At 41.4% G+C, this 27,751-nt stretch overlaps 1 protein-coding gene across 1 annotated transcript in view; it reads right to left on the bottom strand.

Moving 5' to 3' along the window:
* LOC142254676 (cadherin-8) overlaps window positions 1-27,751 on the bottom strand; it is a 592,012-nt gene that overhangs the window by 141,065 nt on the left and 423,196 nt on the right. The window contains exon 7 of the mRNA XM_075325863.1: window positions 2,367-2,620. Coding sequence (XP_075181978.1) covers window positions 2,367-2,620 — 254 coding nt within the window. The remainder of the gene's footprint in view (window positions 1-2,366; window positions 2,621-27,751) is intronic.

Here is a 27,751-nt window from a genome sequence, read left to right on the forward strand (position 1 = left end):
TATCGTTGACATGTCGTTTATTTTCAAAAAATCACCTGACACCTCAGGAACGACGAACTACAGCTTACTTGCGGACGCCGGCAATGAGGAAAGAAGGAGGTGGGCGGTATGTTACGGCCGCTCATCTTTGCCCCTCCGCTTCTATTGGGTGGCCGCTTAGTGACGCCGCTGTGACGTCGCACTAACCGCCCCCTTAGAAAGGAGGCGGTTCGCCGGACACAGTGACGTCACTAGGCAGGTAAGTCCATGTGACGGCTCCGAACGATATCGAGTGCCACGGACAGCGATTTACCCGTGACGTACAAATGACGGGGGCGGGTACGCTCGCTAGCGATATCGCTCATGTGACGGGGCCTTTAGGCACAAAGAAGAAAAAAAATATTAATGGTCAAACTATTTAAATGAAGTCTGTCAAGTATCACACATACGGGTGTTACTGAGACTAAATAAAAAAGGAAATTAAGGTGCCGCTAATGGTCTTAGCTCACTTAACTAGATATCTCCTCCTTGCAAACAAGAATCCCAGAAATTGATTGCCATCCTGAGATAATAATAGCAGCTATCTTAGTGCTGATTCAGTCAACAGCAGTCAGACATCTTCGGTGGTGGTTTTTCTTCTTATGTACATTATTTGTCATTGGCGCATCAAGATGTCCTCTTATACATGAGATAGGTGGCCGCTTCTGCCCAAATCATTGGGTTTAGCCAATAGTGATGGGCAAGCACTAAAATATTCGGGTGCTTGTTACTCGAGTCAAGCAGGTCAGTAGCTGTGAAAGAGCTCAACTCGAGTAACGGGTATAATGGAAGTCAATGACTAGCCAGTTTGGCTCACCGCCCCCATACAGCCAGTCATAAACATAGCATTATCAAGGAAGGGTCGGTGTTTTTTTTTTGGCACACTACATCCAATAACATAGTTTAAACCTCCAGTGAGAGCCATTCAGGGACTGCAAGCAGCTCTCTTGGGTGACTGCTCACATCATGCAATGAAGCAAGCCTGTGCTTTGTATTCATTGTTTCCAGCACCCATGATGATCAGCTGAGCACCATGAGTATCCAAGCACCCTGATGCTCCATTGAGTACCAAGCAGTGCCGAGCATGCTCAACCATCATTATTAGTTAACTTTTCTTAGAGGTTTTGCATCAGCAACGACTGTCAGTGGGTATACACCACGAACCACATTTCCATCATAATATCTCTTAAAGATCATAGAGGCTTTTATACAATGACTTTTTCCAGTTGACATACATCCAAAACAAACATCTGGAATATCTTGGAGATCAGCTATATGAGAGTGTTGTTTTGTAGACCAAGATTGTGTAGACCAAGTTTGTGTAGACCAAGTTTGTGTAGACCAAGTTTGTGCAGACCAAGTTCGTGTAGACCAAATTTGTGTAGACCACGTTTGTGTAGACCAAGTTTGTGTAGATTAAGTTTGTGTAGATCAAGTTTGTGTAGACTAAGGGGTACTTTGCACACTACGACATTGCAAGCCGATGCTTGCGATGCCGAGCGCGATAGTACCCGCCCCCGTCGCAGCAGCGATATCTTGTGATCGCTGCCATAGCGAACACTATCGCTAGGCAGCTTCACATGCACTCACCTGCCCTGCAACGTCGCTCTGGCCGGCGACCCGCCTCCTTCCTAAGTGGGTGGGTCGTGCGGCGTCACAACAATGTCACACGGCAGGCGGCCAATAGAAGCGGAGGGGCGGAGATAAGCGGGACGTAAACATCCCGCCCACCTCCGTCCTTCCGCATAGCCGGCGTGAGCCGCAGGACGCAGGTAGGAGATGTTCCTCGCTCCTGCGGCTTCTCACACAGCGATGTGTGCTGCCGCAGGGGAACGAGGAACAACATCCTACCGTCGCTGCCGCGCAATTATGAAAATGTCGGACCCTACACCGATGATACGATTACGACGCTTTTGCGCTCGTCAATCGTATCAAAAATGCTTAACACACTACGATATCGACAGCAACGCCAGATGTGCATCACTTTCGATTTGACCCCACCAACATCGCAGCTGCGATGTCGTAGTGTGCAAAGTACCCCTAAGTTTGTGTACACCAAGTCTGTGTAGGCCAAGTTTGTGAAGAACAAGTTTGTGTAGACCTAGTTTGTGTAGACCAAGTTTGTATAAACTAAGTTTGTATAGACCAAGTTTGTGTAGAGTAAGTTTGTGTAGACCAAGTTTGTATAGACCAAGTTTGTGTAGACCAGGTTTAGACCAAGTTAGTTTGTGTAGACCAAGGTCCAAGTTAAAATATCTTACTTTATGAATATGGACATTGGTTAGATATACATGTGATAATCTTCAAAATAGATATCTCCAATTATAGGATAATTCTAGATACAATACCTTATAGGACTTGACATCGAATCAGGGTCCCGAGCTGTCACTTGGCCAATGACACCATTGATGGCAGCATTTTCATGTACTTCCAGAAGATAAGTAGGTGATGAAAACACCGGTGGCTCGTCCGCATCCTCCACTGTAACTTTGACTGTTGCGGTATCTTTGAAGGGGACCCCACTGATGAAATGTGGATCAATACGAGTATTGACGGCTTCTACCTTCAGTATATAGGATTTTTTACTCTCGAAGTCCAGAGGCTGTTAAGAATGACAAAGATAAATGTATTTTACTAATGACCACAGAGGCAAGAACAAATGAATTTAATGCTGATGGATGAAAGTTATGTTCATTTAAGCACATTGACTGAGTTTTAATGCAACCGCAGTATCAGCCATGTGCTCGCTCAGGCCGAGCCTGTAAATTGTGTGGGCATTTATTGATATCTGTTTACGTTGCCTCGATGAAGTCAATCTTATTTTTTTTGTCTCCCAGTCCTCTTTACCTTTCTCTTTTAAGCCGGAATTTGCAAAATGTTCTTCATCGGTGGCTCGAGACTCAGAGATTCGCAACAGATAGACAGTAAAACTTTATCAGTGATTACACTACCGGCACATTGCTGAAATTCCTAATCAGGGACTCGCCAGTAAAAAAAATAAACGAGGTGATTTCTAATATAGCCTCGAGGTGCGATAAATATTTTAGTATTTCTTAGACAATGCATAAAATACAAGGGAATACGTGCAGCCGCGGTAGTATTATGCATAGCAATAAACCATTATCTATCACGTGCATTATTGTGTAACATTAGAGTACTTTTTTTTGTTTATTAGTCCCTTAAAATCAATTTTAATGATAGCATTACTTGGAATTTCATTGTTTCTGCATTTTTACAAGGAACTTCTAAAAAGATGTTGCATAGTGTTCTAACCGGATAGCATAATAAATAGGGATGATCGAATACTTTGATTATTCAGCTTCACGTATATTTTCCGAATACCTCGCCGCTATTCGACTATTTGATGCGCAATGTAAGTCTATGGGAAACCCGAGCAACAACTATTCAGAACTATTCAGGCTTCCCATAGACTTACATTGTGTATCGAATAGTCGAATAGCGGCGAGGTATTCGGAAAATATTCGCAAAGCCGAATAATCAAAGTATTCGATCATCCCTAATAATAAACACCCATTGGTAGGTAGTCATGTAAACTTTTTAATCAAAGAAAAAGACTGATGGCACAGCCTACCTTTCTTATGTGAACAGGTGCAAACTGAACATGTAACAAAAAGGACACAGTTGCACTCTGTACTGCTAAGATATGTATAACGATGAATATGGGAATATAGACATGTATTAATTACTGCTTTGAAAAACCATGTAAAAATTGAAATACTTAGCACACAAAAATGGCCAGTGTTATGTGAGCCCAACAGCCAACTGCAAGGCAACTTCTTTTTGTTGGGTCCCTATCAAACTAATGCCTCTCCTTGGGTTAAAAACCTACAATTTATTGGTGGCCTTAGGTGTTATGATTCAGGGACCGAGGAGGATCAAAACATGCGGAAACCCAAAAAGTAACCAGAGAGGTTGGAACCTTAACGGACTGCAGACCTAATCCTGATACACAACTAGAAGTAGCCGTGGGACGAGCCTACGATGACCTAGTCGTTTCGACACAGCCGGAGAACTAAATATTCTTACAGATAGAAATATAAGAAAAGCGAATCTGCCTCAAAGCAATCCCCAAAGATATAGATAGCCTCCCACATGTGCAAACTACAGTGATATAGGAAAACACAATACAAAGCTAGAAAAATAGGTTCAGCAAAGGTGAGGCCCAAACTATCTTTATAGGAAAGGATGGGAAGGAGTACTGCCTGAGCCGTAAAATCCTAATAAATACCAGCAAGTCTGATATGGAAAAACCCTGATACCAACGGCCTTTCCCCCACTATATCAGCACTCTGATGTTACTGGGATCCAAAAACACTAATATAGATGAGGGACTGAATTAATACGAAGCATGACAAAACACAATACATTGCAGAATCATGGAGCTAAGAATATAGACACTCCCAGCAGGGAATGATCCAATTTCACCAGAAACTCCACACAGGAAAAATAGGAATCAAGCATTAGTGTCAAAGCAGAAAAACAACAAGAAAGTGGAAACAATAAGCAGAGGTACAAGGCCAACTTATCTGAGAAGAGTTATGGTAGAGAGCAGGGCTGGTTTCAGAATGTCCTTAACACACAGGATATCCATTGAGCACCGGCAAGTAACAGGAGAAAATTACTCAGCGATATAGTCCAATCTGAGAGACCTGATTGCCAGTCCTCCACAGGTGTGTGGCTTTTATTCCACAAATCAACTGCACCGCCAGCACTGACCACAAGAGGGAGCCCCCAACTGGAAAATGTATTCACAACACTAAGGCTATTTTAATTCCCCATTTGCAGGTTCCTGTCCACCCATAAATTGTAGGTTTTTTAACCCAAAGAGAGGTATTAGTTTGATAGGGACCCAAAGAAGAGGTCGCCTTGCCCCTGGCTGTTGGGCTCACATAAAACTGGCCATTTTTGAGTGATAAGCATCTCAATTTTTACTTGTTTTTCAAAGCAGTAATGCATGTCTATATTTCTATATTCATTGTTACACATATCTTAGCACTATAGAGTGCAGCGGTCTCCTTTTTGTTAGTATGTTTCATGTTCAGTTTGCACCTGTTCCCATTAGAAAGCTAGAAAATGCCATCAGTCTTTTTCTTAGATCATGCCTCCTGATTGAGCACTCCTGCTTTTCAGCCTTAGGCTATTTTAATTCTCCATTTGCAGGTTCCTGTCCATCCATAAATTGTAGGGTTTTTTTTTTAACCCAAAGAAAGGCATTAGTTTGATAGGGATCCAACAAAAATAGGTTGCCTTGCCATTGGCTGTTGGGCTCACATAAAACTAGCCATTTTTGTGTGACATCTCAATTTTTTTATGTTTTGCATAGCAGTAATGCATGTTTATGTTCCCATATTCATTGTTCCACATGTCTTAGCACTACAGAGTGCAACTGTCTCCTTTTTGTTACTATGTTTCATACTCAGTTTGCACCTGTTCACATTAGAAAGCTAGGAAGTGCCATCAGTCTTTTTTCTTAGATTACATGGTTGTGCCTTCTGATTGAGCACTCCTGCTTTTCAGCCTTCGGCTATTTTAATTCTCCATTTGCAGGTTCCTGTCCGTCCATAAATTGTAGGATTTTTAACCCAAAGACAGGCATTAGTTTTATAGGGACTTAAAACTGCCCATTTTTGTGTGGCATCTCAATTTTTACATGTTTTCATAGCAGTAATGCATGTCTATATTCCCATATTCATTTTTCCACATATCTTATCACTACAGAGTGCAGCTGCCTTCTTTTTGTTACTATTTTTCATGTTCAGTTTGCACCCAAGGTAGGATGTGATATCAATCTTTTTCTTAGATTACAGATTTATGCCTTCTGATTCAGCCCTCTTGCTCTTCAGCCTTAGGCTATTTTAATTCTCCATTTGCAAGTTCATGTCCGTTCATAAATTGTAGGTTTTTTTTCAACCCAAAGAGAAGCATTAGTTTTATAGGGACTCAACAAAAAGAGGTTGCCTTGCTGTTGGCTGTTGGGCTCACATAAAACTGGCCATTTTTGTGTGCTAAGTATCTCAATTTTTACATGTTTTTCATAGCAGTATGCCAGTCTATATTCCCATATTCATTGTTCCACATATCTTAGCACTACAGAGTGCAACTGTCTCCTTTTTGTTACTATGTTTCATACTCAATTTGCACCTGTTCACATTAGAAAGATAGGATGTGCCATCAGTCTTTTTCTTAGATTACAGGGCTATGCCTTCTGACTGAGCACTCTTGCTCTTCAGCCTTTCGCTATTTTAATTCTCCATTTGCAGGTTCCTCTCCATCCATAAATTGTAGGTTTTTTAACCTAAAGAGAGGCATTAGTTTCATTAGGACCCAAGAAAAAGAGGTCACCTTGCTATTGGCTGTTGGGCTCACTTAAAACTGGCCATTTGTGTGTGGCATCTCAATTTTTACATGTTTTTCCTAGCAGTAATGCCAGTCTATATTCCCATATTCATTGATCTACATATCTTAGCACTACAGAGTGCAACTGTCTTCTTTTTGTTACTATGTTTCATGTTCAGTTTGCACCCAAGGTAGGATGTGCCATGAGTCTTTTTCTTAGATTACAGGGTTATGCCTTCTGATTGAGCACTCCTGCTCTTCCGCCTTAAGCTATTTTAATTCTTCATTTGCAGGTTTCTGTTAGTCCATAAATTGTAAAATTTTAAACCCAAAGAGAGGCATAGGTTTGATAGGGCCAAACAAAAAGAGGTTGCCTTGCCATTGGTTGTTGGGCTCACATAAAACTGGCCATTTTTGTATGCTAAGGATCTCAATTTTTCCATGTTTTGCATTACAAGATTCCTATATTCATTGTTCCACATATCTTAGCACTACAGAGTGCAGCTGTCTCCTTTTTGCTACTATATTGTCATGTAAACCTTTGACTTCTATCATTACCTTTTCTCTTACAACTGTTTTATACACACATATTAAATCCATTTTTTTAGTATTTTCTGCTAATCTGCAAAAAAACAGCTGACATCAGAAACAGGTGGAATTAAAAGCAGCTAATAGCATGTGCACGTTTTAACGAGAAATGTCAATCTCTCATCGGCTGTCACAATTTGATTCAAATCTTCTAATCCAAGAGGTTGTCCCAGTCTGTCAAGAAAGTTTCCTTTAAAGATAGAAACATACTTGTCACATTCCGCCAAGACGTAGTCAGGACAGCGCATCAATCATCATCCGTTTCCATATGGCGATAGGGATGGCAGTTGGTTTGCAAGAATGAGTGACAAACTTTCCCAAAGTTAAGCTTTGGCTCAAAACATAAAAGTTCCAATTCGTTAAATTAGATTTTGGAATATCTTATTATGATGGAATTTTTAGCTTAAAATGGCAATATTGAAAAATAGAAAGAACTCATGTGTTATTTGGAGGATTCATCTTGCCCATGCATATATGAATCTGTCAGCAGGTTTTTGCTATTTAATCTGATAGCAGCATAACAAAGGACAAGAGACCTTAATTCCATGAATGTGTCACTTACTAGACTGTGTGTGTTGTAGTTTCAATACACTCAGTGTTTTATCAGCAGGAGATTATCACTGCCGGACTAGGTCTCACATGCACAGCCATCCAGTCTGTGTAACCCCAGCTCCACCACTGATTGGCAGATTGCTGAAAATGTACACAGGAAGCTGCCAATCAGGTTAGTTGGTGGGGTTATACACAACTCTGCATTCTGACCACTGCTACACCACCAAGTAGTCCAGTAAGTGAAACATCAATGGAATCAGGCTCTTTTTCCTTAGATTTAGCGGCACTCAGATAACATAGCAAAAACATGGTGACAAATTGCTTTAAAAGCGTAATACAGAGCTTTGTTATTCCCAGCTTTGCATTCTGACCACTGCTACACCGCCAAATAGTCCAGTAAGTGATACATCAATGGAATCAGGCTCTCTATATTATGCGGCTCTCAAATTACATAGCAAAAAAAAAGGGATTTCCATGCCACTCTATGTGACTGCAGACTTCTGAATCCTCAAAGCGTGCAGTGTGTGTCACCAGGATTCCCTGGTGCCGAGAGGCACATGACCGCAAGTATGCAATTTGCATACATGCAGTATATAACGAGACAAAATAATCCGCATATAATGGTAAAAGCACAACCAATGTGATGAAAAGATAACAATCTTTATTACATACATGCAATCACATGCCTACTAGACGTGAGCAGCCTTGTGCAACACAAGTGATGTCTAGTTGGAATGTGATATAAGTATGGATGATCGAATACCTCAAATATTCGGCTTCGCGATTATCCGACGAATAGGTCGCCGCTATGCGAATATTCAATGCGCAATGTAAGTCTACGGTAAGCGCGAATAGTTCCGAATAGTTGTTATTTGGGTTTCCCATAGACTTACATTGCGCATCAAATATTCGCAAATAGTCAAATAGAGGCGACCTATTCAGCAAATATTCGTGAAGTCAAATATTTGAGGTATTCGATCATCCCTAGATATAAGTATGAAAATCACATGACCGCATGCTCCGAGCACCGACATCAAAAAATGCTGACAGTGTGCACTGTCTACGCTAAGGGGATTCACAAATCTGCAGACATTAACCTGGACAACCCTTTTAAAGTGCACTTCAATTTGGAGTGCTTGTGCATGTTTTTAATAGTAGTTTCCTGAGGAAACAAGTCTAGTAGGAATATTGCAAGAAACACTTGTAAATAACCTGCTAAACTCCAGCTTTAGCTGGTGTCAGACTGAAGATTTTCACCCTTAACCAATGAAGTAGGGTTTGGCAACTTTTGTCTTATTACAATCAAAGCAGATAGGAGAGGCTCCTGCTGCAGCCAATTGTATTACATTCAGACAAGGAGAGTGAGGAGGAGTAAGAGGACATAGATGATCTCCTGAGGCACACAGAAAAGTTTACTTTATACGTTTCTCAGTTTTAATACCAATGTAACACCAAATAGGCTTAAAGAAGAGGCTCCTTCCTTGATAAAGCATTAAGCGAAACATGCGTCGGGTTGTGTGGGAGGACCTTTCTATGGGTGAGTTGAGCACGATAAGTCACTTTAGGTGATTTACAAACACTGTTTAGTGCCTGGGACAGTACACCGATTGCCTATTATTGTTGGAATTTATTTATGGATACTTGCCTAGTCACTTGGAATTCTCCTTACCTGCACTGTATGCTTTCCTATTCATTTGGTTGACTTTTGTTCCTCCATCTGGGGTATATTTATTTATTAACTCCTTGCTACCTTTATTGTTTGTTACATGTATTTTTAAACAATGTCCTAATAAAATATATTTTTTTTAATTTTTGGATTATTGGATCTGGTTGTTCAGTCCACACATGTTTTTGTTAAAGAAGAGGAGAGTAAAAGAAGAAGTCCTGGAATATATTTTATTATATTATTTTATTTTTTTGCGTTTAGTCTTCCTTTAGGATAGTGTTGACACTATTTTGTATCCTAGATGTTAGTTATTTCATCCCATGAACCCTTTTATAGCTTTTATTTATAGGCAGATCCTACTTCTTATTTGGATCCTCCTTTAGAAGCTTTTACCTTCTAGAATTCTAGAAAGTCATTTGTAATTTCATTGAATGAAAAGGGCACTCTATAATCCCAAACAGAGATGAGTAGCATAAGCCCGAGGCCATACAAGAAAGTCAGTGAGGCACCGACTCTTGACATTTTTAATCAATTGTAATGGTAAATTGGAAATAATACTCTTTATAGAGATGTAGGGCTTTCCTGCCAGATTCCAAGCTCATTTTCTCAGTCACTGGCATAAAATGTTCTTCATAGTAGACAAAGAAACGTTTAGGTGACAACAAAGATGAAGACAAAAATAATAATAAAATAATGAGTTTGGTAGAGTTTATCGTAGAAGAGTTTAACCAACCCATCCTTGTAATAGAGGTGTTAATGACATGAGGTCAGAATCGGACTGGCTACCGGAGGAACTTCCGGTAATACCAAGCCTGGCTACGGTTACCTGCACTGAACTCTGGAGCTCTCACCTGAGCTCCGGAGTACAGCCTGGACTGAACTCGGGGTTTGCAGGACTGAACTGCAAGTGCCGACTGATTCCATGGCAATTGCGGTTCAGTTCATGGAAGCTGCGGACAGGCTGGGCTGAACTTCGAAGCTGTCACCTGAGCTCCAGAGTTCAGCCCGTCCTGTCCGCAGCTGTGACATGAACTGAACCGCAATCGCCGTGGAATCATTTGGCGCTCGCGGTTCAGTCCTGCAAACCATGAGTTCAGTCCAGGCTGCACTCGGGGGTCAGGTGAGTTCAGTCCAGGTAACTGCAGCCAGGCCTGGAATTACTGGTGGTTCCTCCTGCCTGACATTGCTTGAGGTCATTGACACTGTATGTTCTTATGATATATCATCAAATGTTCTCTGATGTGGTTAAAAAAATTGAAACAGAAGACAAAAAATTAAATTTGGTAGGAATTTTTATTTTCCGTAAATATTCAGGAAAGCAACACAATCGGTCTTCTGCCTTTTTGTTAGTGGTCCTCTCCTGTAGATTGACAGTTCAAAGCGGAAATATGTGCCGTTGGTCTGAACTCTCCGATGTTTCTAGCAGCAAGGGAGTCACACATAGAGGAATGAAGCTGGCCACATTCAACATCCGGCAACTTTAAAGTTGCGTGAACAGGCTCCAAAGCCAACAGCTTCGCTCTATACATAGGCAAAAAGATGTGTTGGAATTGCAGATTTGCTGTTAACTTAGGCCTATAATATTAACCCCTCAACGATATTTGACATATATTTACTAGTGATGAGCGAATATATTCGTCACTATTTGTTATTCGCACAAATATTAAGGAATCAGTGCGAGACGTTGTGTGGATTATGTTGGACCTGCAGGGGAGTTTTTGGGGTTAAAAAATTGGTGAAAGAGGGTGTGTAAATAAAGGATTTTTGTGTGTTTTTTTTTACTAACAGGGTTACTAAAGGGAGGGGTCTCAGCACCTCTCCATATTCAACCCAGGCCTTGATTGTAGCAGTGATTTTTGATGTATGACAGTGGACATCAACCTCATATATTACTCCGACTGCCACCACACAAGGATAATTAGAATGAGCTGGATAAAGTGCTACAATTGGCGCATCTAATGGATGTGCTAATTGTGAGGCGGCTGTGGGCTGCTCTTTTTAGGCTGGGGAGGGCCCAATAACCATGGACCTTCCCAGCCTCAGAAAACAGTCTCCAATTGTCTGCTTTATCTGTGCTGGTTATCAAAAATAGGCAGTAGCCCACTTCTTTTTTATCATGTATTTAAATGATAAACTTAAAAAATGTTGTTGGGGAGCCTTTAATTTTAATAACCATAGATGGGGGTTGCAACCCGAAGCTGTTCACTTTACCTTCACAAATAGAAAGGGGACAGCATGTCAAATGGGGGAAATACCCCAACAACATTGTACCCAGAAGCGACCTGTATTTCAGATATGCATCCAGACATCTACTCAATGCTGTTCCCATTCCATTTTAGCACTTTTCCATCAATTTCAGCATTTTTACAGCCCCGACAGACATCCTGCTCAAAAATGATTTGAGTTTCCCATTGACCTGCATTAGATTTGTTATTTGTGACTAATACAAGAATAGTACGAACTATTCGAGCCAAATAACCCCACTCTACTATTTTAGTATTCGTCCATCACTAATATTTACGTCAAAAGTAGTGTTCCTGTCTTTGATGCCGGCTCACATGCTGAGCCCACATCTTTCCCTGATCATATTGGCTGAACGGATTTCCATTAACCATTTAAATCCCACTGTCAATCTCTGACAGCGGGATTTAAAATGCGCCGGCGGGTTGCACGTCATTCCTCACTCCCATTGGCAGCCTCGGGACATTATCGGGTTAAATCGTGATTCGTCTAATTGTACGACGCTCTGAAGAGGTCATTCATATTTGATTATATATTATCTTAACTTTCTTCATTTTTATTAAAGAAACACAGGCAAAATTATTTCTTTCCTGAACACAAGCTTGGGTGATGTGTATCAAGGTTTAGAGAAAATGGGAACTTGAAGTACAACAATACAAATCCCCATTGGGATTCACATAAGAGAGTAAGTTAATGTGCTTTAATCCACCAAATTTTCTGGATATTGCAGACTAGAGACAATGAGCTGTAAAATGCCAGAACTAATGAATATGCAAATATCAGGCTTACATGGAACACATTGCAGAATAAAGATATTAACTGTCTTGCATAGTTCTTATTGAGCAAGTCTACACCTGTTATGTAATGAGATTGTATGATGCGGAGTCTGACATAGATTTATGGTATAAAGGGGTGTCAGTAAGTAATTGCCAGGATTTAAGGTGGCATTACACACTACGATTTATCTGACGATATGTTGTTGGGGTCACGGATTCCATGACGCACATCTGGCATCGTTAGCGTCGTCGTTGCGGTTGACACCTATGTGCGACTCCGAACGATCGCAAATAGGTTGAAAATCGTTGATCGTTGACACGTCGTTCAGTTTCAAAATATTGTTCGTCATTTGGAAAGCAGCAGACATATTGGTACGTTTGACACCCTGCCAACGACGAACAACATCCAAACGACCGCCTTGGTCAAACAATATATCACTGATCACGTTTGTGTTGTTTGTGAGATCGTTACGTGTGACCGCAAATAGTGATCTCGGCAAATCGTAACAACGATCTGGGCGTGTCACATCGTTTAAGGGATCGTCAGATAAATCGTAGCGTGTAAAGCGGCCTTTAGGGGAAAAAATCTTCTTAAATTTGCAAGTGATATCAATGAAAATCTCCACCTAGAGCTTCAGCTTTAACTTCATCCAATACTTAGAATTTTATATTTCACTACGCAACCAAATTCTCTGACCTTTAACAACACTGTGTTGTTGAACTCCATCAACTCCTTCATCTTCCTATTCGAGAAAGCTAAGTTGCATTAATGTATTACTGAGGAACAGAGATGAGCAAATAAATTTGAGTGAAATTGAATTCTACTTGAATTTCATTTGCCAAAATGAAGAATTTTTGTAATTTGTTTTCTATGACCAAAATGTCTCTGAACCATATAGAATCATCAAAAGGTTAAATTATCCTCATACTCACTTTACTGTTGACCTCTGCGGACCCTCCTTGTCATGATTCCTCTGTTCAGAGCATCTTGACTTTGTAGATGCTCTGTTGCACTTTCTGAGTTACTGAGCTAGCAGTTTGATTTGCAGCACTGGATTCCACCTTCCTAGTAATTGCTTTACTGAGCATGCTTGCCAGTTGTATTCTCTGGTTCTACAGTTGTGCTCTTGGCTTGTGTCTCTGTTAGTGTTCTGATCTTTGTTCTTTGACCCCAGACTGTTATTTGAATCCTCTCTGTCCACTCTCTGTTCCTGTCGTGACCTCCTGGCTTTAGATCTCAGACCATTACCTGACCATGTCTCAGTTTACTCCCTAAACCTATTATGTGCCTTCCTGGAATTCTGACCCCTGGATTGTGACCTAACTTTGCCTTTGTGTACTCACTGAATCTATCAGTGTCCTACTCTTCTATTTGTGAAACCCTTAAGTAGTGACTGTATTACATTTAAAACAGCAAAATGTTGGGGCAGATCCAAGCTGGAAGATATGTCCTTCCAGAGGGCAACTATCGGTCTCGCTCAATCAGTATCCTTGGACCATTACCTGACCACGTCTTTGCTTTCTCCCTGAGCTTATTACGTGCTTTCCTGGATTTCTTATCCTTGGATATTGACCTGACTATGCCTCTGTTTACTCCTTGTGCTCTTATGTGTCCTTCTGTCAACAGATCCCAGCTTTTCTGACTACTCTTCCGCCCATTCTTTTTTTAAGTAGTGGCTGCATCACACTCCTCTCCTTAGTGTCCCCTGTCCGATCCCCATCACATCTTCTAATCTCCAGTGCTCACGCCAAAATTCCTAGGCCTCTCACAGTGAGTTGGGACTTCCAGCTCTGATGAGGTTTTGTGTAATCATGGGCATGACCCCGAAATCTCCCGGGCTTCATCAGTGCTAGAGACTGTAAAGATAGTTTATAGATTGGTGATGAGCGAGCAGAGAGTGCAGGTTGGGCACTTGGATAGGTTTGAATGATGTACCAGGTATATTGAAGGTCAATGGAAAACTCAAGATCGTCCAGAAAAATACTTGAGTCTTCCATTGAATTCCATTATACTTGGCACTTGACTCGAGCCTGTACAAGCTTTCAACCTGTTCATTTCGAGTACAGGGCATAAGAAGCATTGTAGTGCTCGCAAATCACTAGTTACGAGTACTGAGCCCCTGAGCATGGTAGCGTTCACTCATCACTAGTTACAAGTACCGACCACCCGAGCATGTTAGTGCTCACTCATCACTAGTTATGAGTACCGAGCACACGAACATGGCAGTGCCCACTCATGCTCATCACTAGTTACATATACAGAGCACCCGAGCATGGTAACTCTCACTCATCACTAGTTATAAGTACAGAGCACCCGAGCATGGTAGTGCCCGATCATCACTAGTTATGAGTACAGAGCACCCGAGCATAGTAGTGCTCGCTCATCACTAGTTATGAGTACTGAGCACCCGAGCATGGTAGTGTTCGCTCATCACTAGTTATGAGTACTGAGCAGCTGAGCATATTAGTGCTCGCCCATCACTAGTTACGAGTACTGAGCACCTGAGCATGGTATTGCCCGCTCATGACTAGTTATGTTTACTGAGCACCCGAGCATGGTAGTGCTCACTCATCACTAGTTACGAGTACTGCGCACCTGAGCATGGTAGTGCCCACTCATCACTAGCTACGAGTACTGAGCACCCGAGCATGGTAGTGCCCGCTCATCACTAGTTATGAGTACGGAGCAGATGAGCATATTAATGCTCACTCATCACTAGTTACGAGTACTGAGCACCCAAGCATGGTAGTGTCCGCTCATCACTAGCTATGAGTACTGAGCACCCAAGCATGGTAGTGCTCACTCATCACTAGTTACGAGTAGTGAGCATCTGAGCATGGTAGTGCCCACTCATCACTAGCTACGAGTACTGAGCACCCAAGCATGGTACTGCCCGCTCATCTCTAGTTACGAGTACTGAGCACCCGAGCATGGTAGTGCTCGCTCATCACTAGTTACGAGTACTGAGCACCCGAGCATGGTAGTGCCCACTCATCACTAGTTACGAGTACTGAGCACCCGAGCATGGTAGTGCCCATTCATCACTAGTTACGAGTACTGAGCACCCGAGCATGGTAGTGCCCACTCATCACTAGTTACGAGTACTGAGCACCCGAGCATGGTAGTGCACGCACATCAATGCTATGTTTGTTTAAAAGAATGTGCACACATAGCTTTTGCAACACATCTGAAAAAAAATAATATTCTTATTCATTTCTATTCTAAAACTACTTTGCTGTTCATACGTTCAGTCTTTCAAGCGTTTTTTTTTCTGTTTGAGCTTTTGAAAACTGTGTGGTGGAAAAAAAGAAAGTGCATGTCCCTTCTTTGAAGCATCTCTATAATGAATTCACTTCAAACTAGGCAGTGTCTGATCAAAAAGCTGCAAGGAACACTTTAGGGAAAAAAATAATCTTCAAAACGACCTCAAGAAATGGAAAAACGCCTCCCATAAAGTCTTGGAGAAGAAGCATTTCCGAAAACAATTTTTGGCCACCATAAAAATACTCTCTTTTTAGGAACGTGAACGGGCTTGAATGCAATCCTTGAAGACCTCAGTGTGTTATACAGTATATGTCTTTTTAGGGCAATTTAAGTGTTTATAATTTGCCACAATTAGAATTTTTGGGGACAAATTTGCCAAATTAAAATTTCAAAAGGTTTGCTCACTAATCCTTAGTCATATGGTTTATGAAGTGTTGAGAACGAGGACACAGTTTTGATTCTTCTGGAAGAGAACTATTTTGCATGAAGTCATCTACTTACTGTATGTATCAGAGGGGCATAGACAACCAACTACGTAATTTTAGGCTTGAAGGAACACTAGAATATAGCACACACAGTACCAAACTGGTCTACCAAAGGTATCAAATAATATTTTTATGGATATTGTCACTGATTCAATAGGTCTCTAATATAATATGATTGTTAAAAGGTCCTCCATACAATTTGGAGCTAAGGTCTGTTTCTTGTAGAGCAGTGAAAGAAATGGGGAATCCATCATCACAGGAAATATGGGTTAAAATTACATCTTCATTCCATGGTATAAAAAGTCAACAGGTAGACAACAGGTCTACACGTTTCAGGCAAAGTGCACAGGACTGAAGGCTTTGACCGAATGGTGTAGACCTGTTGTCTTCTCCTCTTGCTACATGTTTTTATAATCTGCTATGGATTAAAGATGAAGTTTTAACCATGTATTTCCTACCGTGCTGGATTCCCCATTGCTTCCACCCTTAAGTTGGTGTAGAGCTTGGTGCATGGCACCCTTATCAAGCTCTTTTCCTGTTTCCAGTGATGAAAAGAAATTTTCCTTTCCAATTCTACACTATGTCTTCCAGGTTAAGGGACAATCAGCCTTTGGCTATGTGAACACGTAAAGAGATGAGCAATAGGGATGATCGAATATCACAAATATTCTTCGGCAATATTCGGCTTCGCAAATATTTGACGAATAGGTTATGCGAATATCCGATGCGCAATGTAAGTCAATGGGAAGCCCGAATAGTTGCTATTCGGTCATTATTCAGGTTTCCCATAGACTTACATTGCGCATCGAATATTCGCAAATAGTCGAATAGTGGCGACCTATTCGTCGAATATGGGCGTAGCCGAATATTTGAGGTATTCGATCATCCCTAATGTGCAATTCTGATCGTCAAACATTAGAAAATGTTAAAATTGTACAATCTTTGGCCAGATCGGATCGGGATTGGAAATCCGAACATTTACTGCAAAAGTTGGCGATCTTGCCAATGATTGGTAAATGTTTGGATGGCAAATACCATCCTCACCCTGACCATCACAGCATGTCATTTTTTGGCATGGCTGTGATTGACCACTGTAAAAAAAGCAAACAAAAGGGTTTAAGTAGGACAAGCGATCTGAATGAAGTCAATCAGAGATGCTGGTGGATGGGCAAAGCAGTGAATATGTATGAATATAATTAGCAGACCCAGAAGTAGTGCTGCAGCCACCGGGTGACTCTGTAAGTATGTTCTGCTTTATTCCTTCCTTATTTTTTTCTTTTCCAGGCCCCCTACACCATTTGCAATCCCCCTACACCATTTTATAACTCATAGGTTTTGATTCTCATTGAATTCAATGGTTTCAGCTAGGATTGGTGATTGGATTGGCCAATCCAGGTAAGTTCCAGGTAAGTTCGGCGATCCCTACCAGAACCGATCCTTGGTAGGATCACTCATCTCTACTAGGGATGATCGAATACCTCAAATATTCGGCTTCGCGAATATTTTCCGAATAGGCCGCCGCTATTCGACTATTTGCGAATATTCAATGCGCAATATAAGTCTATGGGAAACCCAAATAACAACTATTCACAACTATTCGGGCTTCCCATAGACTTACATTGCACATCGAATATCCGCATAGCGGCAAGTTATTCGCCAAATATTCGCGAGGCCGAATATTTAAGCTATTCAATCATCCCTAATCTCTACACGGAGCAGAAATGGAGCAGAAGCTCAAAATTTTTGAGGAGCTTTGTGACTTGAAGGAGGATTTTTCAGATTTTCCATTCCAAAATATTTTAAATAAAACACTAAAAAATTATTTTGGTTAGACAGATCTGTTCAACCCTTACCTTTCCACAAATTCCATTTAGAACTACAATTTTTCACATTTTAGAAATCAATTAAATATTCAAACATAGCAAACAAATGTGTCAACACCTTACATTTCGTGAAACAAGTAATGAGTGGCCATATACAAACAAATTGTCATGATTCTGATGAGTGGTGCTCTGCTCTCCTGTAGAGCCTGTACTGGGTCTCATATTTTCCTCCAGTGAATTTATTGTTCCCAGTCTAAGTCCTGTGTGGTGTGAGAAGGGTCTGTTCTTTGAAGCCTTGTTGCGGGGTATGGCTTTGCTTTATCCAGGAGCCAGTCCACCCGGAACACCGCCAGTGATAGTTCCTGTTTAGCAGTGCACGTCTCTACTTCCTGTAAGTGACTGGCCTGATCTTGTCCTACTTCCTAGTTCCTTGTACCCTGTCCCATCTCCTCCTCTACTTCATCTTGACTCCCTGCCTCCCTGACCTTCGGCTTGCTCCTGACCCCCAACTGCGCTCTCTCCCATGTACCTTACTTGTCCTCTTGGCTACCGACCTTGGCTTGTATTCTGACCCCAACTCTGCTCTCTTCCTTGTACTTTGTGTGACTTCCTGGTCTCTTGACTTCCGGCTCACACACTGACTTTGGCTTTTCTCTCTCCCTGTGTTACTGATGTGATCTCCCGACTCCTGACACCTGCCTTGTTTGACTTCCCCACAGATCTCCTCCACTAGGGTATCTAGCGACTCCTTGTGGTCTAGCATCTCATTACACCTGAGTACTCGGCATGACACAAATAAGCATAAACAACTCCTAACAGAGTATCATAAATTGGTGTCACTCAATTCAACCAATGAACCAAAATGGTGAAATTTTGGAGATTATTGAGACAGGAAATGATACATAATTAGGCAGGAAATGATAAATAATTAGGCAGGAAATGATATATGATTAGACAGGAAATGATACATTAGGAGGAAGTGATACATAATTAGGCAGGAAATGATACATGATTAGGCAGGAAATTATACATAATTAGGCAGGAAATGATACATGATTAGATAGAAAATGATACATGATTAGATAGGAAATGATACATGATTAGGCAGGAAATTATACATAATTAGGCAGGAAATGACACATAAATAGGCAGGAAATTATACATAATTAGCAGGAAATGATCCATAATTAGGCAGGAAATGATACATGATTATCCAGAAAATGATACATAAATAGGCAGGAAATGATACATGATTAGGCAGGAAATAATACATGATTAGACAGGAAATGATACATGATTAGGCAGGAAATGATACATGATTAGGCAGGAAATGATACATGATTAGGCAGGAAATGATACATGATTAGGCAGGAAATGATACATGATTAGACAGGAAATGATACATGATTAGGCAGGAAATGATACATGATTAGGCAGGAAATGATATACTGTATGACTCCCAATGTGTTTAATAAATATGGAAAATTAAAAAATCTGGATTTTTTTTAATTCAAAATCTGCTGAAAACAATGAAGTTTACTAAGAATAGTAGAATTATTAATTCTTTATAAATTAATTAAAGCTACTCCTGGAAAATATGTTATAATAAAATGTGGTTACTTTATTAGAGTCCATTTACCCTAATTATACCTGACAATGCACCAAACCAAATAGCTGGGGTTCGCTCTCGCTACATCTGTAAAATGTATCGAGCTGTTGCACTATATTTCATTAAACACACATTTTAATTAAATTTGCTGCAGGCCATTTAAAACCTGTATGCAACTAAAACTAGAGAGCAAGCAAGTCCTGTCCCTTAGTACTGCCTTGTGGATCTTCAGCGACAGCCCACCCGTAGCATTTTCTTCACTATCAGTCTGTTAGGGCCCTTGAGGCAAACTGGGAGATCACTTCAGAGTTAATTTATTCAACTACTGCCCAAGCTGGCAAAGATCAATTATTTAATCTATGGCTGCCAACCTCATAGAGCCTCGGTGACTGACAGAGGGCTCAGGAGAGTACTGTAACTCAATGATACTGAACTTTAGGAAGTAATACATGAGGCTGAAGTCTTTGCAGGCAAGTTTTTTTTCTTAAATCTGTTCCTTCAATATATAGAGTACTCACCACTTATATTTATGAATCTCGCTACTGATTCTTGTAAGGTGGCAGAAGAATAATAAATATAATATACTAGCTGTACTACCCGGCTTCGCCCGGGTTAATAACTGCTGTTAACAAAAGAGAATGTATTAACATTCCCAGGATAGAATGTATAAATAGAATGTATTAACGCCCGGGATAGTAACTGTCTCTCTGTTTCTCTCCCATTCTCTGTCTGTCTCCCCCTCTGTATATATCTCTCTGTCTGTCTCTCTATCTCTTTGTCTGTCTGTCTCTTTCCCTCTCTTTCTCTGTCTGTCTCTTTCCCTCTCTTTCTCTGTCTGTCTCTTTCCCTCTCTTTCCCTGTCTGTCTCTTTCCCTCTGTCTTTTTCCCTGTGTCTGTCTCTGTCCCTTTGTCTGTGTCTGTCTCTTTACCTGTCTGTGTCTGTCTCTTAACCTGCCTCTCTTTCCCTCTCTTTCCCTGTCAGTCTGTCTCTTTGTCTGTCTCTTTGTGTCTGTCTCTTACCCTGTCTATGTCTGTTTCTTACCCTGTCTGTGTCTGCCTCTTTCCCTGTCTGTGTCTGTCTCTTTCCCTGGCTGCATTGTGACATGCCAACATTTCATATAAGGGCGTGGCTGCGCATTCTTCTGAAGTTCTGGCTGCACTGTGGCTCCCAGCTCCATTCACTTTAATGGAGGCAGTTTTATTGGTGAATAACTGTAAAGAGCGGGGTTAAAATTTCCCCTCAAAACATAGCCTTTGACACTCTCGGGGTCCAGAAGTGTGAGTGTTGAAAAATTTTGTGGCTGTAGCTGCAACGGTGCGGATGCCAATCCCAGACATACATACTGTAACGTTGCGCCCTGCAACGTGGGGGTTCCACTCGCTTGCAGCAGTGTGAGGTAGCTTCAGCAACACACGTACACAGTCTCTTCATAGAAATTCCGGCAGTTTATTTAAAAACACTCAGCATAAACTGCCCTCAAACATAAACAATAAGTCCATAATGGAAGTTTTAGCAACTTCCCCACTCTCTGGCTCCTGCCAGCGTACAACTCTAGCCAAGGTTCCTTCCAGCACCCAAGGCCCTCTGCATACCCCTGTCTGTCTCTCCTCCTGGAGAGATTTGGCCCTACAGCCCTGGCCTGGCTTGGCTGCACTCACCTCAGACTCAATATCAGAGCCTTGTGTTCAGCCTCCACACAAGCTGATACACCCAGAGCTCCCGGCTCTGCTCTCACTTGTTTCCAGTACATACACATTGGAAGTCTGGAGCCAGTCTCTATATTAGACTGCCCTAGACACACACTCAGAGCTCCCTGCTCTCACTTTTTTCCAGTCCACACACTGGATGTCTGGAGCTAGTCTCTATCTAGACTGCCCTAGACACACTCCACCTAGGTTTAGAGACAGGATTGCTTTAACCCCTGGAGCCACACCCACAGGTGGTAAGGACTGTGTAATCAGCATCACACACCCTTCCATGGCTCTGCATGTAATGCAATCCTGTGGAACCACAGGTCCCAGCCAACTTCACATTGCAGAGCACCCATGCTTCTGCAAAACATACTGGCCCTTTGTTATACAGCTGGTTGATACGTCACATTACACACACACACATATACACACATTCAGCTCTATATATTAGATTCTTAATGGGTTATTACCTCCTTAAAAGAATTGCAGAACCCTGTTTTCAAGGTTCTAGATCCTGGATATCAGGTCTTTGAGGGCCTCAGCTTTGACCACAAGTGAGTTATCCCAGAACTATTGGAATAAACTACACATGTTAACCAAAGGAAAGTGCAAATTCTGCACAAAAACACATTGTTTTTAAAAAAATATATATATTTTTTAATACATTTTATCAAGTTTTGGTACTTGCCAGAGGCAGCACTCAACGCTAGTTTTAATATGCATGGCTCATTCCAATTGACCACATGCCTTCAGTCAGAGTATCATTGGACTTTAGAGGAATGCAGTGGCATAGCGCAGCAATCCTATGAGTCCTGGTGCAAAGTTTGTCCCTCACCAGAATGTTGGTCAGATGTACATGTTCCTTTAAAAATGTCCTCCATCCTGGCCCCTATCCTGTAATAATGTTCTCCATCTTGGCCCCTATCCTGTAATAATGTCCTCCATCCTGGCCCCTATCCTGTATTAGTGTCTTCCACTTTGGCCCCTATCCTGTAATAATGTCCTCCATCTTGGCCTCTATCCTGTAATAATGTCCTCCATTCTGGCCTTTATCATGTAATAATGTCCTCCATCCTGGCCCCTATCCTGTAATAATGTCATCCATCCTGGCCCCTATCCTGTAATAATGTTCTCAATCCTGGCCCCTATCTTCTAATAATGTCCTTCTTCCTGGCCTCTCTCCTGTAATAATGTCCTGCCTCCTGGCCCCTATCCTGTAATAATGTCATCCATGCTGGCCCCTATCCTGTAATAATGTCCATCATCCTGTAATAATATCCTCCATACTAGCCCCTATCCTATAAAATCCCTCATCATGTAATAATGTCCTCTCTCCTGGCCCAAACCTCTAATAATGTACACCATCCTTGCCCCTTTATTTACTATTATCTCCATCCATGGCCCATACCCTGTAATAATGTCCTCAATACTGTTCCCATCCTGTAATAATGTCATCCATCCTTACCGCATCCTGTAATAATGTCCATGAACCTGTAATTATATTCTCCATACTAGCCCCTATCCTATAATATTATCCCTCATCTTGTAATAGTGTCCTCTCTCCTGGCCCAAACCTCTAATAATGTACCCCATCCTTACCCCTTTCTTTACTATTATCTCCATCCCTGGCCCATACCCTGTAATAATGTCCTCAATACTGTTCCCATCCTTTAATAATGTCATCCATCCTTATCCCATCCTTTAATAATATCCTACTTCCTGGCCCTCACCCTGTAGTAATGTCCTTCATCCTGACCCCTTTCCTGTTATAATGTTGCCCTTCCAGGTCCTGTATTAATGTCTCCCATCCAAGGTTTCTTCCTGTATTATTGTCATCCATCCTATAATACTGTCCCCTGTTCTGGCCCCTTCCTGTAATAATGGTGCCCATCTTGACCTTATTCTGTAGTAATGTCCCCCATCCTAGGGTCCTTCCTGTATTATTGTCATCCATCCTATAATACTGTCCCCTGTCCTGGCCCCTTTCTGTAATAATGTTGCCCATAATGGGCTTATCCTGCACTAATGTCCCTCATTCTAGGTTCCTTCCTGTAATAATGTCCTCCTTCCTGTAATACTGTCCATAGTCCTGGCCCATTCCTGTCATAATGTTGCCTATCTTGGCCTTACCCTGTAGTAATGTCCCCTCTCCTAGGTTCCTTCCTGTAATAATGTCCTCCACCCTGTAATAATGTCCCCTATCCTAGAGCCCCATTCTGTAATCTGGGTCCCTACTGTCCTGACCAGATAATTTTATTTATCTAATAAAATGGACTAACAAGTTGGATGCTCAACTGCAGCTCCATCCATTCTCTACTAAGCTGCAGGAAGTCCACCGATCAGCACCCCCAGCCAAGTGAGACGCTTTGCTGTTCCATTCTAACAAGATAAATGTGCTCCATTTTGCAAGTTTATCCATTTAGTTTTACCCAAGTCATCAACAGGTTATCATACATCCCATGGATTAGTAATAACTTACTTAAAAAAACCTTTGACATGATTCCCAAAATGCCTATTTTAATATGATATGGATAAACTTTTAATAAAGGACTATTGTAGCACTGACGTCTCAGCCGAGACGCCAACTTACTCACTGCCCTGGCCGAGTCATATCCTTACCCACACTCCCCCGGCCATCCATGTGTGCTGCTGCCTTCTTTCCCTCCCAGAGCCTGTGCACGCAGACCAGGTCTCCTGGGGCTGTGATTAAAGCGTGGATGCTCACACCGGCCCTCCTCTTAAAGGGATGGTGTGCTATTTCCAGGAAATGCCCCTCAGCCTATGGTTGAAAAACACTATATATTTAAGGCACCCTCCCATTAGGGGAGGTGCCTGAGCAATGCCATCACTTAGTCACTATTCTGTCTGCTACGTAGCAAGTTGTCAGGTTCTGAGCTCCTGTCCTGTTACCCCTGTGTTCGTTTCCAGTACCTGACTTCCCTAACCTTTTTATCCCTGCTGTGCCCACTATATCTGTCCATACTCACCTGCCTGTCTGCTCAGCCATCCTGCCTGCAGCTTTGTCTACACCTGGGTTCATCCCTTGTTCTAGGGGTCAGCTGCCACAGTCTTGGTCACTGACCTGGGAGTGGTACCTGGCGTCCGCTTCATGGTGGGTGCTTAGTTAAGCCTCTCCCACTAAGGGGTAGCCCAGGTCCCCCCTGTGGTCCAGTGCATCCACTAATCTCGCTTGCTGCCCCTATACCGGTCACGAGCGTTACAACAATACTTCCATTCTGTAATGTATTTTAAAGTAAATACCTTGGCCTCATCAGGACTAAGACATGTATTTCTAATATGAGAAGGTTATTTTGTGAAATCTGGTGAAAAAGTCGCTTCATTCAATTAATTAATACATAAGACAAATTAATTCCTTGCAACTGGCTCCACTTGAATTTTTTGACCCTAATATTGTGTAAATATTTGGAGTCCGTGATACTTTGATTTGTTTCCATCGATGGTTGTACACTATCTATACCTGGGCTGGCCACAATGTATGGTCTCGTGAAGGGAGATATATTAGATTCCTGATCTGCATAGTCCTATTTTTCAAAAGCAAAAAAGAACGTAGATGAAGATCCCTCCGCACGAGGAGACGTTGGCACTTTGCCACATTTCGATAAGTGAAATGAAAAGTGCTCCACATGCCGAGATGACTGAAACGCGACTTCATCATGAACCCATTTCATTTATGGCCATCCATCATCATTTTCTTACTCCACGTCTTTTATTATAAAGCTGCTGTAAATGTGATAATACTCTTAATTGATTTTAAATCAAGGTTTTACTAAAACTGTATTCTGTATTCCGAAAGCATGAAAATAATAAGAAGGGAAGAAGGTCATTGTTAATGAGGTTCATTTCTTCAAATTTCCTGATGTCAAGATCTGTAAATGACTGCTACTTTCTGTTTTATTGGCGTTGGCTCTCTCTACTTTACTATAAAATCTATTTTGAGGCTGTAAAATCAGTGATAACTGCTTGTCATATGAAACGTAGGATGTTCCTCACACATCGGGCTTTTAGATTCGAAATATTAAAGGCACACTCCAAATAAAATTAATATTGTGTGTATAATATTATTTTTAGTTCAGAGCTTGAGGGAGAGGAGCATGACAACAAAAAAGTAAAAATATAGAAAGAATCCTTTCATTGGTTCTTCCCGGAATTTCATTTTGTTTCCAGATTTTAGCTCTCATTTTGTACAGGTGTACCATTCTTAAATGGTTGTCAACTACATTTAAAGGGACCCTGTCACCAGATTTGGCTCCTATAAGCTGCAGCCACCACCAATGAGCCCTTACATACAGTATTCCAGAATATTCAGGCCACGCTTTAAAACGTAAAGAATACCTTTATAATATTCACCTAGGGAGCGGTCCGGTCCGATGGGTGTTGCTGCTCTCCGGTCTGATGGGTGTCGCTGCTCTCCAGTCAGGCACCTCCTTTCTGCGACGATCTCTGTCCTTCTTCTACCCAGCCCAGTGTTGAAAACGTGTCCAACATCATCCACACAGGCCAGCATTGTTGTTCTACGCAAGCGCTCATTGATCTGCCCTGCTCAGGGAAGATCAAAGAACTTTAATGTTCAGGCGCGAGAAAAGGTTAAAGACCACCTGCGCATCCGCACTACAATACTTTGATCTGTCCTCAGCAGGGCAGAGAAAAGTGCACGTGCGCAGGATCGCAATGCCGGCCTTTGTGGATGACATAAGACACAACATCCACACTAGGCTGGGTAGAAGGACGGAGATCACCGCAGAGAGAAGGTGCCAGACCGGAGAGCAGCAATATCCATTGTACTGGACCACCCCCTAGGTGAGTATTATAAAAGGCTCTTATATACAGCATTCTGATATGGTGACAATGCGCACAGGTCCGTGAGTCACAGCCAATGATGCTGGGCAATGGGCATTGAATAGCATGTTAGCATCCCCCTGTGGGTGTGCTAACATGCTAAGAGGTCGGAATGAGAGCAGGAACTGACTAGTCCCTGTGTTGATTAGCATATCATAAAGGATCTTTAGAAATACTTTTTCCAAAGATATATTTGTGTTTGCTAAAGATACAGGCACTGTTAGGCAGGGATATGCACTCTTGGTTATGGGTACCCATTGCAGCTGACAGGTTCCCTTTAAATCCAATTTCCTGGCCAAATTCGAGTAAACTGTGAAATTTAAATTTTGGCAAATTTAATTAGATAAAATTATATAATACAAACTTTACTTAAACAGAAAATGTAATATGAACATTGATTTTGAGGATGGGCAGAGAGTAAATATTTAATACCCAACAATTTTGCCTACAAGATGCTTATCGGCCAAACCATAACACAAGGAAGCATGACCTCTACATGCATTCTGTTACTTGAGCCTTATTTATATTGAACCATAGTACAGCATTAATTAAAATAAAAGGTGTTACGGAATGCTAAAATGAACATGTCTCAGAGCAGGTAATTATTAACTTAATTATAGGAGAGCCTCGGTTAAACCTTTGTGAAAGTAGCAAAAACACAAGGAATAATTTATTGAGCTTGATAGATTGTAGACTACCTTGTATTCCTATTGAATATCAACCAGGGAAGGTCCTTTGTTTTAACTTGACTGTGTAATGATCCTTCTGCAGTGATTTAGGGAATGTGTATGCTTACTAACCTTCTGTAGCCTACAGCTTCTTTCCTGGACCGCTAGATTTATGTTCTTGTTTTATCTCTCCAGGTATACAGCTCCTCTTTCTCTGATAGTGTTTTACCACTCTTAAGATTGTGTTTCTATACACATTGTACGTCGAATGATAAAAACTGGCCAATGCAAGGAGAGGTTATCACTGCAATTTCAATATTCTGAGTCCAGTGTATTAGTAATCATAGGAGAAATATGAAATATTCATACAAAAAATAAATTATGCAAATATTTTATAAAGATCAATATAAGAAACTTCTTATTCTTTGCGTCCCTGTGATGAATCAATTCAAGATTTTATATACGGGGTTATGTTCATTCATGTTGTATTTTTTTTTTAAAGAAGATCTTCACTTTTTTGAAGATCTTTAAATTAAAGCTGTAGTCCAACCTTGTCCACAGGAGATGCCATAAATGTTTGACAGATGTCGTCTGCACCTATCTCCACTGGCCTTTCACCCACTTTTTGTGATTAGTGTTGAGCGAGTAGTTAACTATTCGTACTTGCTAAGCTTTTAGCGAGTACTGTCCGCTACTCGTATATTCGTTACGAGTAGCGGGTGCAATGTAAGTCAATGGAAAATACTCATTAAGTAGCGAGTAACCCGAAAGCCGTACTTTTTTGTGCGAGTAGCGAATAGTATGGCTTTCGGTTTACTCGCTACTTAGTGAGTATTTCCCATTGACTTACATTGCACCCGCTACTTGTAATGAATATACGAGTAGCGGACAGTATTCGCTAACAGCTTAGCAAGTACGAATAGTTAACTACTCGCTCAACACTAGTTGTGATGCCTGTGGAAGCAATTGGCAGAGTTGCCAACTTGACTTTTTCTTTTTCCTGGACAGTAGAGAGGACCAAACTCAAACAGTAAAGTTTGGTGTTCATGCCAAAGATGGTTGGAGATTGTGTGCTTTACATATGCTAACCACTCAATCAAGAATTGGTGTGCTCGGCTACGCTTTTTGCTCAACCCAGTGAGAACCTCTTGCAG

Source organism: Anomaloglossus baeobatrachus, chromosome 10, assembly GCF_048569485.1.
Source record: "Anomaloglossus baeobatrachus isolate aAnoBae1 chromosome 10, aAnoBae1.hap1, whole genome shotgun sequence".
NCBI classification, from domain to species: Eukaryota; Metazoa; Chordata; class Amphibia; order Anura; family Aromobatidae; genus Anomaloglossus; species Anomaloglossus baeobatrachus.